The following is an 18,950-nucleotide window of genomic DNA, read 5'->3' as shown; positions in this document are numbered from 1 at the left end:
GGTTATGATTATTAATATAGAATTGAGAATTCTAAATACACATATTAATTAATTTGATTAATTAATATTAAAATTAATTTAAAATTGTTTTAAATTAATATGGATGAATTTAGAGAGATTTTTTTTTCTCCACGTTTCCTTCTTCCCCCTCATTAATATATATATATATATATTTAAAAGGAAGGAAACGTGCATGTGTACGTTTCCTCAAAAAAAAAAAAAAAGGGGAGTGGGAGGAAACGTGCTGTTGCACGTTTCCTCTCCTGAGGAAATGGAGTAAATGTGCGGTTGCACATTTACTCAAAAAGGGAATGAATGCTGTTCATAAGTGAAGTAACGAAAAAAAAAAAGTTTTTTTTTTCCGAGAGAGTGAACAGATAGAAAGAAAAAAAAAGGAACGGGAGAACAAAAGAAAACCAAAGAAAATTTCTTGATTGCCATCATATACTTTTGAGAAAAGTGAGTGATGACTATAGGTGGCTTCCCTATTCATCCATCTTATGTGTTGAGAAACCCATTAGAACGCCCACACGTGCGAGTTCACGTTAATCCGGAGATACATTGAGAAAGAACCGTGGTGTTCTTGGAATTTAAGAGCTCAAGACGGTGTTGGAGGAGTTCAAGATTTTCGTCATAATCGAACGACGATCAAATCCTCATTCCTTTCTTTAATATCTTTGTAGTTAAATTAACATGAAATAATAATCGCATTAAATTTTGATTTATGTGATTCGATCGATACCACGCTTCCGCACAATTTTTTTTGAAAATCCGTTTGAGAAACCAACACCATCATCAAAGGCGAGGAGGTGAGAAAAAGAAAGAAGCAAAATGGGAACGAAGGTGGTGAATTTTTTCAATAAAAATAAAAAATTATCTGATTAAGAGGGTATAAGCGTAATTACGCTTTTAATTCTCACTAAATAAGCGACACGTGACAATTTCATCACTTATTATAACATAAAAATAAAATTTATTAACGGAATAAAATGCAGGAGAAACATATATTACTTTTTAAAATTTAAAAAGTAAAGTGTTATAATAATTATAATTCATGATAAATTTTTAAAATTAATCCAAAAGAAAATGAAAGCTTGAAAAGACGACGACACCCAAGGTAAATATCAGCAATCGAGGAAGACACTCGGATGAAAACGATAAATATGAGAAGACATCACGAGAACGTGTGCATGTGTTACAGCAAAAAGAATCTTCCATTCGCACGGAGACGAATTTGAATCAACACTTGTAGCAAAAATAGAGACAAAACAAATTATACGTTTTAAAAGTTTGAAAATTTGAAAGCTATATTTTTAAAGAATAAAACTATAAGTGTTTCTTAAATACAGTCAAAATAAAAGGTAAAATTTCTCTAAAAAAAAAAAACAGGTAAAAATTCCCATATAAAAAGTAGAAATAACATAAGCCAATGGACAACAACTTTGAGATTAAATATAAAAAAAAAATAACAGGTAAAATTTCCCACATAAAAAACTAGAAATAATATAAGCCAATGGACAATAACTTTGTATTTCACTCTCACAAAAATTCCCATATAAGTTGCTTAGGAAAAATGAATAGCATAGCGATTATGGAGAAGGGAAATTTGAGTGACGTTCTTCATCAGAATTTCATTATTTGTTTGCATCAATATGGCTGACATTTAATTTCCAGATTCACGTGCAAATTTTGAATATAAATAGTACGCAAATAACTTTGAAAAATAAGAACGCATCCATTGAATAATTGTCTCAATCAATCACAAGTGGAAGGAGTGTATTAAAATTCAACTTCACATGCCCAGCAGGGATACATAAATTCAGAATAAAAAAAGAAAAAATTAAGAAACATTAAAATTTGCAGCAAATCTATGATCCTATCACGCCCTAATTTCCATCCTAATCTCAAACTTGTCTTCTAAGATAATGGCTCATTAACTTCTAAAAATCACAATCTAGCCAATAAGAAAACAAAGAATAATACTAAATGTCACTTGGCCGCCAATAACATGACGTAACCAAATCTTTTTTTTTTCTTTTGTGCATATTTTTTATTTTTATTATTTTTTTTATAACAATGCATTGCTACATTTTCAAACATTGCGTCTGCTTTGAGAAGCACCCATCATGATTTGTCTTTATCCATCTTTTACATTGTTTTTAAGCGTGCATTTGGAAGAAGGATTCATGTCATGATTCGAATCATAATTCGTAACTCGTTACAGTATTTTCTCTTATAAAAAAATATACGTAAGAAAAGAATAATTTTAAATCATAATTTTGAATCTATAAACTAAACGTCTCATAATATTTACACAATTAATCAAGAAAAAGTATACTAACATGTTACTTTGGAAAAAAGAAAAAAAAAAAAAAGAAAGTAAGAAATAAAGTAGGTCATCATAGAATTTGCTTAAGATTTTATCTCTGACTCTAGAGATCTCCTATAGGGTAGAATAGGGAAGAAAAAAATTGTTAAAACGTTATATTGGACCCGAACAATGGGGAATTGGAAATAATAACGGTTTCACATTATCTGTCTTTAATTAGTTCAGCTTATCTTAGTTATGACTTATGATCACCTCTTCAACAAATTACGAAGTAAAAAATTGTTAAAGCTACTTTTTAACTTGACTGAAGAGAAGCCAATCCCTAAAGCAATGGCATGATATCTGGGATTAACTGATTTAACGGTTTTGTTGATTGATTATAAGGAGACTCACATGCATTGCAATAACTGTCGTTTTCACACGTAAGATTTAAAGAATTTTTCAGCTGCCCAATCACCGTATTCTGTGTTTTCAAGTCATTTGATTTGAACTACGCATTTGAATATTCTTATAGGTTAAGATGATACGCTTCATCTTCTAACATAAATAGTTAGAGCTTAATGCGAAATTTTTAAAAATACCCTTTAAAATAAAATTTTTATTTTTATTTTTATCCCTTAACATTAATCAATATATTTCTATCTTTAAAATTAGAACTAGTTAAGGAGTCGAGTTTTTTAAAAGGAGTACTAGTAAGTCAAGTACTTAGACGTAAAATTTATAATTTTCTCATATTTCTTCTTATGTGGGGACCCTTGTAAGTTATAATCACTTTCTTAATTAATTGTCATGATGATTAATTACTTTACGTGGAGGGTTTTCTTTAAAAATTTGATTAAAGGTAGTTTGGAGATTTTACACTTGTAAAATTTAATTGTCCTAATTTTCATTATAAAATAAGGTCTCCATTTTCCGAGGTTAATTAAAGAGGTAGAGAAAACTACGGAGAGTGAGGTATATAATTTTTTTTTTCTGTAACTCCTTCATCATAGTGCAGCAGTTAAAAGAAAAAATAGTTTTACATTGAAGCGAATTTCTATAAATTTTGTGGGTCGAGTTTTATTGATTTATTTTTTGAGATTTTAGGGTTGTTTTTTTGGAGTGTAATTTGAGTATAATTTTTGAGTTATAACTTGAGTTGAAGTTGTAACTTGAATAAAGTTGAGTAAAGTTGAATAAAGTTGAAACTTAAAAGAACATGAACTTAAATAAAGTTAGAACTCGAGTTGTCTTTTTCTAGGGCTTGTTCTTTTGATGTTTTTGAGTTAGGTAACTTGAGTATAGATTTTGAGTTGAGTTTGAGTTATAACTTGAGTTGAAGTTGTAACTTGAGTTTGTGTTTGGTTGTTTACATTTGAGTTATGGTTTGAGATAAGAATCTTTTTTGAGTTTGTGTTTGAGTAAGTCAAAACTTAAATTTATTTTTAGATAGTATTTTAATAAAAACTCAATGCTGATGAAAAATTTTAATAGGGCATATGAGTCTAGTTTTATTTGTATTTTCGTTATCAACGCATAGAAAAAAAATCATCTCAATCAGAATTAAAACGAAAAAGTTATAGCATTTTTAATAATAGAAAAAATACTGTTCATTAACTTGAGTTCGAATTTCTGAACTCGAGTTGAAAGGGAAACTTGAACTCGAGTTTTAGTTTCAAACTCGAGTTTAAACTTAAAAGAACATGAACTCAAATAAAATTATAACTCGAGTTATTTTTTTTTAAATTTTTCACTCAAAAATTATCTCACCGAACAGGCCTTAAATTTTTTAGATAAAAGAACAACCCATTTATTTCTCTCGGTTACGTCGAATTTGGGCATTTAACTTTTCGTATATTTTGCCATATCCTCTGCCGCTTTTGGTGGCTTTTCCAGACAAGACTTTGACGTCTTCACAATATTTTTCCGCAACTTACAGAAAACATGCCTCAGACATTTCTTCTAGAGGCTTCAATGTGACAAATGATGAAGTTAAATAAGTAGTGTGATATCACGTCTTATTATTATTGGGCGCCATGACTACAAAACTTGTGAGCTATAAACAATATATAACCTCATAACACCCTGCATATGACTTGTCCAATATATAAGCGTAACACATCTTGATTCTTGGCTCAAAATGGTCTTCACATATACATGTAATAATAAATACTGATTTGGGTAATGACTCATGAGCTGTAGTGTATATATTATATACGTTATCTATGTCTAATTTTTTTAGCCTAGTTGAGGAAGCCAACTTGTTAGAAATAGATGTACAATTGAGTCAGTTTAATACTGCTGTACTCTTTTTTTTTTTTAAAGAAAATTTTGAACGCGTTTGGAACTCATTTTAAAATAATTTTATTTTTTGTATGAAAATGAAAATGAAAACGTTTTCAATCTCAGACAAAAATCATTTTTGAAAATGTGTTAGTTTTATCAAGAGATCATTTTCAGTATAAAAACCCATTAATTTATCTCTCTCTCTCTGCTTGAGAGAGGAGAAAACGAAAAATGAAAAATGACTAAAAATCGTTTTTTATTTCTCTCTCATTTTACACTAAACCAAAAAATCGTTTTTATTTTCGTTTTTTATCTTTATTGCGCCAGACACAATTTTGAAAACGTTTTTATTTTTTCTTTCTCGAAAAACGTAAAAAAATTAAGATCAATTCTAAACACGACTTTTATTTTACTTTTGCCAACATAAGTTAAAAGCTGTTAAAAGTTAAAAAAAAAAATTAGCTTCTCAAAATTGCTACAATAAGTGGTTAAATTCATATCCTACAATGGAAGATTTTAAAAGTAATTGCATACTTTTTTTTTGTTTTAATGTGCAATATTGATTAGATACCCTGCTATAAAAAGCTAATATTTAAGAATTGCAATTGTAAAACCGAACTGACCTCCATGAAGAATCACGTGCCTAATTCTCTGGTTTAGAAGATGGTGATTAACTTCCTAAACCGTTGTTACTTTATTACTCCTTTAACACTTGCAAATATTCTGCCCATGTTGCAGATATATAAAAGAACCAGGATCATTGCTTGCTATTAGTGCTCTATCCAAGATATAACAAGCGCCAGGATTATCAATGATTGTTCTGATTATTTTGCACATTCGTTTACATTAGAGTCTAAGTTGAGAAAATCCAGTTGGATTATTGAATATTTGAGAGTAAATTAACAAGAGAAAATCGGTGTTTGATGCGAAATCTCATATCATTATCAGCGCAATAAAATCGCATCAAGTTTCCTAGCTAGATGGCGGATCATCTACGTTTTCCCAAATTGAGTTTTTTTTTTTCCCTAAGCAAACTTTACAAGGAATGTCATGAGAGTAATCTAATTTATCTAATATATAAAAAAAGAAAATGAAAATAATAATCATAAACCGGAAAAAGAGTCAAAACAAAGGAAAGATATACATTCCTTGTCTTTACTAAACTGTATAGCTCATGTATGCACAGTGCAAGGCCTCTCTTACCTATATAAACATAATGTATGTTCATCAATATTAGCCACAACACAACAAACACACTCATTTCTTAATTCTTCTCCATAACTCTCTCTCTCTCTCTCTCTCTCTCTCTCATAAAGATGGGTACGTTAAAACTAAAAAGCCTTTCATTCAACATATTTCTCATTGCGTTGTTAGTTTGTCCTTTTTCCATAAGAACTTGCCATGCTAGACAAGGGAAACAGTACTGGCCGATGCCAAACAAGTACTTCCCTACGTCGATGAACAACTACAACTTTGCACCGGAAAAGATCAGCGGCGATAACTCTGCCATTTTCAATGTGTTGGACTATGGTGCCAAGGGCGACGGACGAGCAGACGACACGAAGGTCAGCAAATCAAAACGCTTGTTTTAATCCCTTTCCTATTAAGCTTACATGTCAGTACAGTACGAAAGTATACTTCTCTTGTTTTGTATTATCATTTTATTGCAAAACCAAAGTACGTGTTTAATCACATGTACATGTGTTGGAAATGGAAAGTTAATCTCGTACATTTCTGTTTTTTCTGTTTTCTGGTGTACTCGTTAGCCAAATTCATCTTTCAGTTCCGGTTTTACACCAACTTTTTAGGCATACCAGTCTCTCAATCCACTATTATGCTTTTGGCTTCTATCCCCATCGTGAGCAGCACTTCAGAAGTTGACTGGGCCCGGATTAGAAAAAATGGCTTATGCTGCCAAATTTCTAAATGCCCACTTGAAGTTTATAGTCAACCGAGAAAATAAAATGCTTAAAAAATTGAATAAGTAAGGTGGCCCCGCAACGTAACGTGAGGCTGTGAGACTCACTTTTTATTAGTTACAGTGCTTAATTAATTAATTCTAAATGTCCTTCCGTTGAAGAATTCGAGCCTCCTCTACAAACACAATTACCAGAGTGTTGTCTTTTGTGGGTGTTGTTATTGTCGTTTACTGCTCTATAGCGGCTGATCAATGCAAATGATAGGCCTTTGAAGCAGCATGGGAAGCGGCTTGCAAAGTGAAGGCATCAACAATAACTGTTCCATCCGGGTCTGTGTTCCTTGTCAAGCCAATCTCTTTCTCTGGTTCTGGTTGTCAGCCTGATATTGTATTTCAGGTGAGTCACAAATCCTTAGACACAACTAAACTGCTATTTTCTAATGACCAACAATACTAAACCATCAATGATATTTTGCAGTTGGATGGCAAAATTATAGCTCCAACAGACTCAGGGTCATGGGGTTCAGGTCTTCTACAATGGATTGAGTTCGCAAAGCATGACGGAATTACAATCAAAGGCAAAGGGATTATTGATGGACAAGGTTCAGTATGGTGGAATGACTCGCCTACATACTATCCTACAGATGACTTTACATATAACAGTTCCGAGGATTTGGTATTTGTCCACATTATGCCATTGTTTTTTCCTTTTTTGTTTTTTTTTTCTTTTCTTTCTTTTTTCAACGTTTTAAATAGTCATTACTTGGAGATAGTCCTCTAGCAGAACTAACCAAACATTATCTTTCCCTAAAAATATTGTTTAGCAGCAGACAGAGAGTAACAGCGGGAAATTGCCAAACACCAAACCGACGGTAACGATCACCTCGCCTGAAAGCTTATCATTAAAAAAAAAATAATAATAATAAAAAATAAAAAAAAACTGAAAGTAGAAATATAAATAGGTGAGTGGGGATGTATGTTTTTATGCACAGGCCCTCAGGTTCTATGGAAGTAATGGTGTGACGGTCACTGGGATAACGATTCAGAACAGTCCTCAGACCCACCTCAAATTCGACGATTGCACAAATGTTCAGGTTTTCAGCGTTGGTGTATCATCACCTGAAAGCAGCCCCAACACAGACGGAATCCACCTACAGAACTCCCAAGACGTGGTCATCTATAACAGCAATCTTGCTTGTGGTAATTTTTCTTTGTAGCAGAAATTTGGTTTTGAGTGAAAAGCACTAAACTAAGGCTTGAATTCACAAAAATGATGGAATCAAGGTGACTTTGAATTTCATCAAAATCTTCTACTCCTAACTGCCTTCTGCAGGAGATGACTGCGTATCTATACAAACTGGGTGCTCAAACGTATACATACACAATGTCAACTGTGGACCTGGACATGGAATCAGCATTGGAAGTCTGGGGAAGGATAACACCAGAGCATGTGTTTCGAATATCACCGTCCGAGATGTCAAAATACAAAATACCTTAACTGGAGTCAGAATTAAAACGTGGCAGGTACAAATGTCCTGTTCTCTACCTATTATTTCCCCATCTCACTTGAGTGTTTGATTGTTGTGTTTTAATGCTTTACTCTTTATGCATCTAAGTCTTTGATTGTGGTTTTCCACTGCAGGGAGGGTCAGGCTCAGTGCAAAATGTTATGTTCTCCAACATCCAAGTTTCTGAAGTAAAAACTCCAATAATGATAGACCAATTCTACTGTGACAAGAGCAAGTGTGCAAACGAAAGCTCAGCTGTGGCAGTGTCGGGCATAAATTACATAAATGTTAAAGGAACTTACACAGAGAAACCTGTTCATTTTGCCTGCAGCGATAGCTTGCCTTGCACTGGCGTGTCTCTAAACACCATACAGCTAAATTCCGTCCAAGAAAGCGAACACCTGTCTGGTCCTTTCTGTTGGGAGGCATATGGAGAGCTGGAGACTGCAACTGTCCCTCCAATTGACTGCTTGAAGACAGGCAAACCTTCGGGTGCCACAGTGCAGTCTAAGAGTGATTATTGCTGAGCTGAGCTTAGCTAAATTAGACTGGATATCTCATGCAAAAGGAACCAATACGTGTAATGATAATAGCAGTAGACTTCTTGTATTCTACTCAGATACTTTTTCTTTGGGGTGGAAATACAATGCATCTTGCTTTTAAATTAAACATGGTTATGTGTATTGAAAGGAGGAATACATAATACAATATTAACAAAATAATAAATGCAGCAATCTTCCCAGTTTAGGCACGCAAAGCAACAGTCAATTTGAATCTGAACCATCTATTATTGATCTACTCAATAATAAATTGGAGATTGGAAGTATACATTTTAGGAATTCAACATGTGTATGCACGAGTAATAACTTCTAAAATTCGTACAGCTAAGCTGTAGAAAGGAAAGGGACATTGTGTAGTAATGCTGTGTCAAGAAATTGTACAGCTTTCTTCGGCTGAAGAAGATTCTCCTACTCTTCCAATAACTATGCAGGGTCCAGGTGAAGCAGCCATGATCTCCAGCATTACAGGAAAAATATGGTTTGCTAAAGGTGCGGAGCATCATCTGCGGCCAACTCTTCCAAGACCAAGGAAATTATTAAAACCTACGGAGAATGATTTGACAATTGATAAAACCAATCTAAACCCCATCAAAAACATACAACTGAGGCTAATCTTTGGCCTGGTGCCTAATATCCTGGATTCAGCATGGACAAAAGATTAATATAATGAACAATATTAGTAATTAGAAAATTTTGAAATTTAGAAGTAAACCTGATATTTCCATGGAAACACTATCATGATGATTTTCCAAAACCAACAGCAACCTTTTTCTTTTTGCGGGTTTCATCGATCCTTTCAGGACTTGGAAATCCTGTCTTATCCTCGTACTTCTTTTCTAAGGACTGTTATCATTAGAGAATAAAGCAAATTAATACTTTCCTATTGTAATTAGTGTGAGAGTATTTTCCATCCCATCCACAGACGTAGCTTCCAACAAAAACAGAAGATAAGTTTAATACATCATTGTGGAAGACACTACTGGATGGAGAAGGAAAAATTATCTTGTGGATCTAGAAAACATGCACCAACAAAAATGCCTACGCACCTGTAACTGCGCACGTATACCATCAAGAACTCCTTCAGTCATTCTATCAAAGAAAAGTACACCCTGCAAACATGGTTGCCATAGGAAAATAAAACTATGGGTGAACGACTGCGAGAACTGGACCTTACAAGATTTAACTAATTTACTTAAACATAACAAATTTCAACTCTTGAAGCTTTGTCCACTCTTTTTATGTATGTAAAACATGTGACGCTTCTATCTTCGGAGGGAAGGAGAAGATTTGAAGAAACATATTGGAACATGAGATGCTGCTTGATGACGGGTATTTCTACCAACAAATCAAGTACTTTTAAGCTTGAATATTTGTAAGTTTTCAAGCATTGTTGTTAGTTTAATGTCTTTTGTATGCTTTTTATAGGAATTAGGAATAAATGCTTGGATGATTTTGCATGAAGAAAAGAAGAATATTTGCCCAACTTGTGAATCAATGGCAAGAGGAGGCGAGAGAAGATTTTAAGGCACAAAAGAGGAGGCTTTGGAATGCAAGAAAGCGGGCTACAACGCACCTTTTTGGGCTACAACGCGCAAAGGAAAGCAAGAAGACCAGAGAGCAAGAAAGCGCTGCAGCGCGCCCAGAGACCTGGCCGCGCGCTGCAGCGCGCCCAGAGACCTGGCCGCGCGCTGCAGCGCGCCCAGACCCCTGGACGCGCGCTGCAGCGCGCCCAAAGTGCCCAGGGAGGAGTCCCGCGCGCTGCAGTGCGGCCAAAGGCGCTCGCCTCAGTTTCCAGCAGTGAGTTTTGTTTCCAAAAATGCGCGCTGCAGCGCGTTTTCACGCAGGCTGCAGCGCGCGTATGAATCCCTAGCTCCGAAACTGAGTAGTATAAAAGGAAAGAGATGCCACTTGAGAAGGGGAGCCCGGAAAACTGAAGAAAACATCAAAAGGAGGCCGAAATCCTTCATCTTGGAGGTCCTTGGAAGCTCTTCAATGGATTTTGGGTTTTATCTTCTTTCATCTATTTTTCCATATTGAGCTAGACATTAAATCTAGGACTTGATGTAGTTTTATTTGAACTATGTTTTGAATATTTTGTTAATTGTTAATTTAATTTCGTTTTCAATTCATGTATGTTTCTCTATGCTTAATGCTTCTAATTTATTTGGCCAATGAGTTAGATGATTTTTAGATTGCGAATTTGATGCTCGGGAGAGATTGAGTTCTTTAACTAGATTTGAGAAACATAGTCTAGGTTGTTGTGAGACCGGGAGGAGATCAACGGTCAGATAATCAAATTAGGATTTAGGTCGCTGTGAGGCCGGGAGGCGATCAATATTCCTATTTTCTAATTCTAAAGGCGAAGCTTAATTTGTGTTTAAATATTCATTTCGAATAGGGATATTGTTTTGGGTATTTAAATATAGTTCCTTGTGAGGCACTCGGGAGAGGTTGCGAGGTGACATTAGAGCCTTGATTAATGAATTGAACGGAATTGATTAGCGATTACATAATAGGATGAACATAGGAATAATAAAGTGAAATCAAGTCCCTAGACCATTTGTGTATAGATACTATATTTCTATTCTTATATTTATTTTGTTTTTGTTCATAATTATCATTTTATTAGGTTGCCTAGATAAAGTTAAGTTACGATAATTGCGGTACTTAACGGCAATTCTAAACCCAATCCGGAGACGATACTCACTCACCCTATACTCAAAACTTGACACCGTACGCTTGCGGAATTAAATCTATAAAAATATTACGCATCATTGCTACTTGCCTTAAATCTGTAACTTACCTACTGATGAAATACAAAGGGTAATTCTTCATTAAGAAAGCGATAATATACTGAATAAGAAAATGCTGGATAGAAACCTGCAAATGGTCAAACTCATGTTGGAAAACCCGTGCAGGAAGACCAGATAAGTTGACTGTAAACCTTGCACCATTAACATCCCGTGCATCAATCTTTACAGATTCTGGTCTCTGCAAACAGAAAAAAACCATGTCATGATAAAATAAACAGCCAAAAGAGGCATCACAGCCAAGAATTTTCCAGACCAAAAAATATTATCAGGTATTATGTTTCTAAAAAGCAAATCAACAGCGAAGTGAAATATCTTCAATTTAGACGTAACCGAATCAAGTTTAAACATTGGATTAGAATACCAACTTGAAAGGAGAAAGTATGAATATAATCATAGAACTAGTATTATAAGTACCTGAACGTCAGCATAAATGCCCGGGAAGGACAAGCAACCTTCATTAAAAAGCACCATTTTCTTCGAATATCTGCTGACTCTTGGGTTTACAAGAACAATTTCCTCTCCAACGCCACGTTCACCAGCAGGGTTAAGCACCATAAGTTGAACATTCATTCCTACTTGGGGAGCCGAAAGCCCAATGCCATCAGTTCTGCGGAAAACAAGTATTGTTCACACTCCTGTGGATATTTAAAGTTTCTTCATAAGCAAAAATAAATTTAAAAAAAAAAAACGAATTTGGAAAATTCGAATGGGTCATAGTGAAATCAAATTTTTTTTTTTGAAGAAAAGAAACAGAACCCAATAAAGCAGTAAACTTCGGTAGACTAAAACTCACTTGTACATTACGTCGAACATTTCGTGGACTAATTTCTTCAGATTATCGTCGAAGGAATCAATCCGCTTGTTCTTCGCTCTCAGTATAGGGTCCGGGTATACCACGATTTTGAGTGGCGGCTCAAATTGAAGATCAGCAGCTGAAAATGCAAATATCCATGGAAACAAAAAGAACGAAACTTGAATGCAAGTGAAGAATTTATAAGCAGAAATTGATGAGAAACTTGGAAGCACGAATGGCTGTTTGAGCTTACGAGAAGCGACTTCGTCTTCTTTGAGGGAAGAGCCCCGCCTGGCCTGCGCAACGACCGGGACCAGTGGAGCACCGGGCATGGAGGCGAACCGGCCGGTCGAGGGTGAACCGGTGAAGCTACGTGAAATGGCGGGAAAGCTCAACCGGCGAAAGGAAGAGGAGGAGGAGAAGAAGGCAAACGGTGAGAAAATTGGGTGGAGCCGAGCCAAGCAATCCATGCCCACACAAAAATGGCGGTTTTGTGTACTGTTTCTGTGTGTGTCAAAGTCAATTACTGTAAATATCGGAAAAATGTACAAGATGATTTTTGTATTTTTTATTTTTAGAAAGAGAGAACTGCAATAACATCCTCAATTATGTCGATATTAATAGGAACACCTCGTTGACTAAAGAATATTAAACTCAACACCCTCCGATGATCTCATCATAATTTCAACAATTATGTATGGAATAGAAAGACTAAAAAGCCCGTATAATCATAGCCATTAGTTTGAAGTAGAGGTTAAGTTTGGTCTGTCCGGTTGCGGCCTAAATGAAATTTTCGGGTCGAGCTGGACCAACCCTAAAAGAGGTGACCCAGCCCGGCCCTAAGTTCAAAAAGTTTAGGGTCACGGCCTGGTCCAACTCGAAATTTTATAAGGTATTTCAAAATATTTTTAAATATAATGTTTGAACTAGGTCGGTCCGACCCTAAAAGAGAGAAGGTCGATCTAGCCTAAAGCCCAAAAAAATTAAGGCTAGACTAGGCCAGGCTCGGGCTAACAGTGGCATGCCTATACAACAATCCATCCCTACACTTGCCACACTAGAGTCCAACTTATGTGTGTCTGTATGAAGAAAATTTTATTTTCATCTCCTAATTTTGCAACAGAAAATATAATAACCCATTTAGTTCGCTGATTCGAGTTTTTAATTCGAGTTGATATGTGACTTTATGTGAGAACTTTTTACTGTAGTAAAAAAATTATATGTTATTGTTTATGAGAGTTTTTTACCGTAATAAAATTTGAATTCTAAACTCGAATTGGTGAAATGAACGGGACCTTAAAGTTTCATCTTCAATTATTCTGAAGGAGCTTAACATGAGTACTGCTTCTTCACAATCGGAACATGAATAACATCCACGAATTGGTCGAACACTGTAGTTAAGCAAGCTCTTACTAGTGTAAAAGTCCTATTAGTCAATAATAATAATAAAGTCATAAATTATCATTTGGTGTCTTTGCTTTAGAAACTCGGATCTTTAAATATTGTCTATGAAGCGAAAGTCTAATGTTTCTCCTATATTTTCCATGATCAAGGACGTGGTTGAGAACTTTTTTTCAACAACTTTCAGTGTTCTTTAATTTACAATAACAAAAGAAGGGTACAAAAGACCTTCGAATCTTTTTAACTTAATATGATGTTGAACGCCTAATTATTACCGTTCGGTTTGCTAATTCGAGTTTTTAATTTGAGTTAAAGTGTGATGTTGTGTAAGAGTTTTTTACTGTAGTAAAAAAGTTAGATGTAACTGTTTCTGAGAGCTTTTACTGTAGCAAAACTCGAATTCTAAACTCGAATCAGCGAAATGAACGGAACCTATATACATCCGATCCTGTTATTTGAGCTAATTAATCCCGCGCCTTTCCTTGCTGCATGCAATCTCATTAACAGGCTTCCAATGCCAACTCTTCATCACAAGTCCCCCTTTAAGAAATTAACCTCAAGAATCACTTTTCCTTTGTTTCAAATACAGTTATCTGAAAGTTCAACGCCTAAAACCAAAAGGCTAGAAAAATAAAAAGACCGAAGTATAAGGGCATATAAGCAAGATCGATAAATCGAAATAAACAACACTCATTTCCACGAAAATTCACGGTCCAGATTCCACGGCCGTCCTTTTATACACCACTTAAACGACGCCGTTTCCGTAAATGCACTGCACCAATCCGATTTTTTCTGACGAGAAGAGAGAAAAAAAAATAGGGGACTTAAAAAATCGTTTGCTTCGTCTCATTTCTCTTCCTCTTTGATCCTTCTTTCTCTGGTGAGACCCTTTTTCTCCTTTCCATATTCCTCTCTCTAAAATCCCTAATTATTTTCATTTTCTGAATCCAATTTCTCCTCAGATCTCTTCGGATCTTTTCCTGTAGATTATCTAACTATCCTTTGTTTTGAATTATATGTTTTTATTTTTGTTTTCTCTCAATTACTTGTGTTTTTCTGGATAATCTCCTCGTATTTGTTTGATTTCGATTTGCAATTTCTAATTTTCATTCTTGATGTTTGTAATGATTTAAATATGATCTGATTAAGGTTTCTATCGCTCGTTTCATCCTATGATTCAAATTTATATCGCTTATGATGATCTATCTGCCCGATCGTTAAACGATTAGGGTTTCGTTTTTCAACTTTGTTAATGGAGATTTGACATTTTTTTATGTTCAGACTCTGGTTTTTCCGATTGGATTTCGTTAATTTGATGCTTTCTTTTTCTGTTTGTAATTTGATCTTTTTGTATTATTGGTTGTTTGTAATCTTGCTAACGTTTCAGAGTTAATCTGATTTGTAGATAGCAAGAGCGGAGAGCGAAGGAAGGGAAAACAAAAGATTCAGAAATGGGGTTGACGTTCACGAAGCTCTTCAGCAGGCTTTTCGCCAAGAAAGAAATGAGGATTTTGATGGTGGGTCTTGATGCGGCCGGTAAGACCACCATCTTGTACAAGTTAAAGCTTGGAGAAATTGTCACCACCATCCCCACCATCGGTGAGCCTCAATTCTTAGATTCTCTCTTTCTCTTGAGTTTATGAATATCATTCCCATTTTCCGATCGATTAAAGATTTGTAGTACATACTTGTTCAGTTGTTTGTAATAGAAAATGATGTGTTGGGAATTAAACGTACTAATTATTTAGTACCAAGAGCAACAAAATCGAAGAAACAAACACGCATGATTTGTAGTAGTTCACCTTTAATGTGATAGTTTCATCTACTTTCAACAACTGTAGAATTTCACTATAATGAAGAAGATTAGAAGATAAATCACACACCTAATGTCTCTCAGAGTCTGTGTTTTCTCTTATCTCTCTGATAACTCTGAAATTGGCAACCCTCAATATAAGTGAAATTCGGGCAACCAAAATTTTAAGTGTGACTTCCTGAAGTCATATCCTTGGTAAAAATTTGGTCTGTGAGCTCCCCATCAAGAGGGGGGATTCCGTCCTCTTTCCAACCCCATGAGGACCTTACTATGAAGGCTGATCCGTGTGCTAACTCTCCGTCCCCTTTCCAACCCCACGAGGACCTTACTGTGAAGGCTGATCCGTGTGCTAACTCTTCGTCAAGGCAATAACCAGGCTCTACACCCTCAACAATAAGATTATAGCTTAGATGGCGATTTTTGTTAGTGCTTTGAGATATCATGCTGAACGGAGCTTTTCTTGCAGGATTTAACGTGGAGACTGTGGAATATAAGAATATCAGCTTCACTGTTTGGGATGTTGGGGGTCAGGACAAGGTACGTCTCTCTCTCTTGTGTATGTGGATGTGAAAGGTAATTGCAGTTTGCGGTCTCATTTTGTGTCTTCAAGTCGCTGTCTTTTATCGAACTTTGGTTTTAGTGCTTAGATATGTTGGTTGTGTTCCTTTCATTTCATTGGAAAACCTAGTAAATATGTTCAAAACAATTTTATTGTTTTGGGTCAGGTATATATTCCACATGTGTGAGAGCAGCCAGTACATGAAATCTAGAAGTGTCAGTAGCATAGCATATAGATTTCTCCGTCAGAAACAATTGAAATATATGATCTGTTGTAACATACATCTTCACCTCGTGAAGTCATTATTCCTTTCTAAATATAGAACTTTCATATAATAGCAGTGATGCTGATTTCTGTTTCTCCCATGGTTTTAAAAAGTTCCCAAGGCGTACGCCTCGGGACGCGTCTCGTGTCGAGGCGAGGAGAAACAGCCTCAAAGCTTACCCTTTGAGGGGTAGGAGGTGAGGCACACGCCTTTGAGCTGCGCCTCAAGCGGTGGTCAAGGCGTGCGCCTCTTTTGTTCGTCGGCTGTTGATGCTGAGGAAGGAGAGAGATGAAGATTTTTGTGATTTAGTTTTGTTCGGGAGGGGGAAGAGAGGGAGTGAGAGAGAGAGCGCTGCTGCTAAGGTTTTTTGGGTGGTTTTGGCGGCTCTGTGGAGAAAGAAAAGTTTAGGGTTGCTCTAAGAGAGAGAGAGAGACTTGGGCTAAGTTAGGGTTGCTCTGAGAGAGAGAGACTTGGGCCAAATATCAGTTGGGCCCAAAATATTAACAGCCCAAATTTAATACACCCTTTCAAGTCATTAAAAAAAAAAAAAAAAAACCCTATAGCAGCATCTTTTTCACGGTCTTTCCCTCTCATCTCTCCTTCTTTGCATTAACAACCAGACCAGCCGCATAAGAAAAAAAAAAGATTATTGAGTTTTTTTTACGCATCTAGCAGTGAAATAAACTTGTCTTTTTGTGGATTGAGTGGTCTTGTTTCTAATGATTATTGAGTATGAATTTAGTTTTTCATTACTATTATTATTATTATTTTATTATTTTCTTGACATTTTTTGAGACTTACGCCTCGAGGCAAAACGCCTCAAGGCCCGATTCCGCCTTTTGAAACCTTGGTTTCTCTCCATAAGAAACAATTTAATTATTTGTCATCTGTTGTAATGTACATCTTCATCTTGTGAAGATATTTTTCTTTCTGAACTTTATTTTAAGTTCTGTATGTAAGAAGCCAGTAACTGATGCATTTCTTTCTGATATAGATCCGCCCACTTTGGAGGCACTACTTCCAGAACACTCAGGGCCTTATTTTTGTGGTTGATAGCAATGATAGGGATCGTATTGTTGAGGCAAGAGATGAATTGCACAGGATGTTGAACGAGGTAGTTAATGCTTATTTATCCTTATTGTCAGTGTGATTGTTATGTCTTATATATATATATATATATATATATATATATATATTGGATATCATTAAAGCGGAGATGTTATGCTTGGGTGCCTATGTTTTACTTGTTTCTTTTTTACTTGAATATGTGCAACTCTTATAATTTTTATTTCTTTGGATTCGTCGATTCGTCACTGAGTTGCATGCTATCGTTTCCATTCTTTTTAGTAATAATGTTTTGATTTGAATGTTAATTGATCCTCAGGATGAACTTAGAGATGCTGTTTTGCTCGTCTTTGCCAACAAACAAGATCTTCCAAATGCAATGAATGCTGCAGAAATAACTGACAAGCTTGGTCTTCATTCTCTCCGTCAACGCCACTGGTAAATTTTTTCTCTGGCATTTGCTATGCAATTATCTTTTCATTTGAGGAGATGTGGTGAATGTGGCATGAGGTATATTATTCCACATCTGCGTGTTAGCTCAGTGGCTGACCAAGAGAGTACACACAGATTCAGAAAACAAATTGGCATTTCACCCATAACTATTCCACACCTGCGTGTTGCAATGTTCAGTGCTTTCTCGGATACTTTTGAGTACAGATGTTTTGTGACCCAGATAGTAACTTGAAATTATTGGCAATTGGATATGTGTACAAACATACAGAACAAGATTACACTATTGCACCTCTTTTACACAAAAATCTATAGCTCGTATTTTCGCTGATATCTGGTTTCCATTTTTTCAGGTACATCCAGAGCACATGTGCAACCTCCGGAGAAGGTCTGTACGAGGGGTTGGAGTGGCTTTCGAATAACATTGCTAGCAAGGCAAGTTCGCTAACATGATTTTTTATTTCAGTTCTGCTTGTTGGGTTACAGAATGGTTCCTATATTATGTTCCAAAACAAATGCAAAATCAATTGACAATTAGGTCTATTGTTTTAGACCTAATTGAAACCTCAAATCGGTTCCTGATAAGCATCTCTCCGTCTTTACAGGCATGAGGGTGTTCGAGGATTTTCGTGTTTTGTGGGTGACAACTTCAGGAAGGATAGTTTTCTTAATTAAGTGAAATATTGTAATAGCAGACTGTTTGGCTAGAACTTTTGAGTTTGATATGTAATTCGGGTTTGCAAAGTCGCCACCTTAGCTATACCTTTTACTTTTTAATTGTAATCAGAGCTGCTATGATTTTTATAATCGAATTTAGTATGGCCCGTGTTCAAGTTATATCTTCTTTGCTCTGCGTATTGCTTGGTTGAACTTCAAATCTTTGGGCGACGCTGTAGATTTCGTCTTATAGACGTTTTGTGGCTGTTTCTCCTGTTATCAACTCATTCCCATGCCCAAAGGAAATTTTGTTTAAAGATTTTTAATATCACATTCTAGTGTATGTGGATCTATCAAACATTTATCACCTCAAGTTTGTAATGTTCATTTATCACCAGGACTATGGGACTTGAAGAATGTCCCTCGCCTTCCTTAAATACTATTAAATTCATAGCTTTTTCCTCTTTTCAAAATCAAATTCAGAAGGGCATTTTAGGTTCGGTCGGTTTTATTTTTGATCTCATTGGTTGATTGAAACTGAAAGTTTAACCAAA

The 18,950-nt window shown here is 35.5% G+C and overlaps 3 protein-coding genes across 9 annotated transcripts; 2 read left to right on the top strand and 1 right to left on the bottom strand.

Moving 5' to 3' along the window:
- The first annotated feature begins 5,883 nt into the window (after window positions 1-5,883).
- LOC21403419 (polygalacturonase At1g48100) lies at window positions 5,884-8,556 on the top strand. 2 transcript variants are annotated; one of them, XM_024173719.1, is made up of 7 exons: window positions 5,884-6,159; window positions 6,778-6,909; window positions 6,991-7,188; window positions 7,340-7,384; window positions 7,505-7,712; window positions 7,846-8,036; window positions 8,155-8,556. In XM_024173719.1, the coding sequence occupies exons 1-7, from the start codon at window positions 5,911-5,913 to the stop codon at window positions 8,545-8,547; spliced, it is 1,416 nt and encodes a 471-aa protein (XP_024029487.1). In that variant the 5' UTR covers window positions 5,884-5,910; the 3' UTR covers window positions 8,548-8,556. The 2 variants fall into 2 exon arrangements, with proteins under 2 accessions (XP_024029487.1, XP_010108791.1); XM_010110489.2 differs by having other exon boundaries at window positions 7,337-7,384.
- A 451-nt stretch (window positions 8,557-9,007) lies between these two features.
- LOC21403417 (peptide deformylase 1B, chloroplastic) lies at window positions 9,008-12,713 on the bottom strand. 5 transcript variants are annotated; one of them, XM_024173724.1, is made up of 7 exons: window positions 12,440-12,713; window positions 12,187-12,364; window positions 11,808-12,000; window positions 11,461-11,571; window positions 9,627-9,689; window positions 9,293-9,423; window positions 9,008-9,083 (listed from the first exon to the last, which is right to left on the bottom strand). In XM_024173724.1, the coding sequence occupies exons 1-6, from the start codon at window positions 12,654-12,656 to the stop codon at window positions 9,316-9,318; spliced, it is 870 nt and encodes a 289-aa protein (XP_024029492.1). In that variant the 5' UTR covers window positions 12,657-12,713; the 3' UTR covers window positions 9,008-9,083; window positions 9,293-9,315. The 5 variants fall into 5 exon arrangements, with proteins under 5 accessions (XP_024029492.1, XP_024029491.1, XP_024029488.1 ...); XM_024173723.1 differs by having other exon boundaries at window positions 9,025-9,095; XM_024173720.1 differs by having other exon boundaries at window positions 9,045-9,123.
- Window positions 12,714-14,376: 1,663 nt separating this feature from the next.
- Window positions 14,377-18,583, top strand: LOC21403416 (ADP-ribosylation factor). 2 transcript variants are annotated; one of them, XM_010110486.2, is made up of 7 exons: window positions 14,377-14,467; window positions 14,993-15,186; window positions 15,867-15,937; window positions 17,219-17,338; window positions 17,609-17,727; window positions 18,093-18,174; window positions 18,345-18,583. In XM_010110486.2, the coding sequence occupies exons 2-7, from the start codon at window positions 15,039-15,041 to the stop codon at window positions 18,348-18,350; spliced, it is 546 nt and encodes a 181-aa protein (XP_010108788.2). In that variant the 5' UTR covers window positions 14,377-14,467; window positions 14,993-15,038; the 3' UTR covers window positions 18,351-18,583. The 2 variants fall into 2 exon arrangements, with proteins under 2 accessions (XP_010108788.2, XP_024029482.1); XM_024173714.1 differs by lacking the exon at window positions 14,377-14,467 and adding an exon at window positions 14,494-14,569.
- The last annotated feature ends 367 nt before the right edge of the window (window positions 18,584-18,950 follow it).

This window comes from Morus notabilis, unplaced genomic scaffold, assembly GCF_000414095.1.
Source record: "Morus notabilis unplaced genomic scaffold, ASM41409v2 Scaffold39, whole genome shotgun sequence".
Lineage (NCBI taxonomy): Eukaryota > Viridiplantae > Streptophyta > Magnoliopsida > Rosales > Moraceae > Morus > Morus notabilis.
Note: the sequence above shows the minus strand (reverse complement) of the source record. Positions and strands in the feature narration are given on the sequence as shown.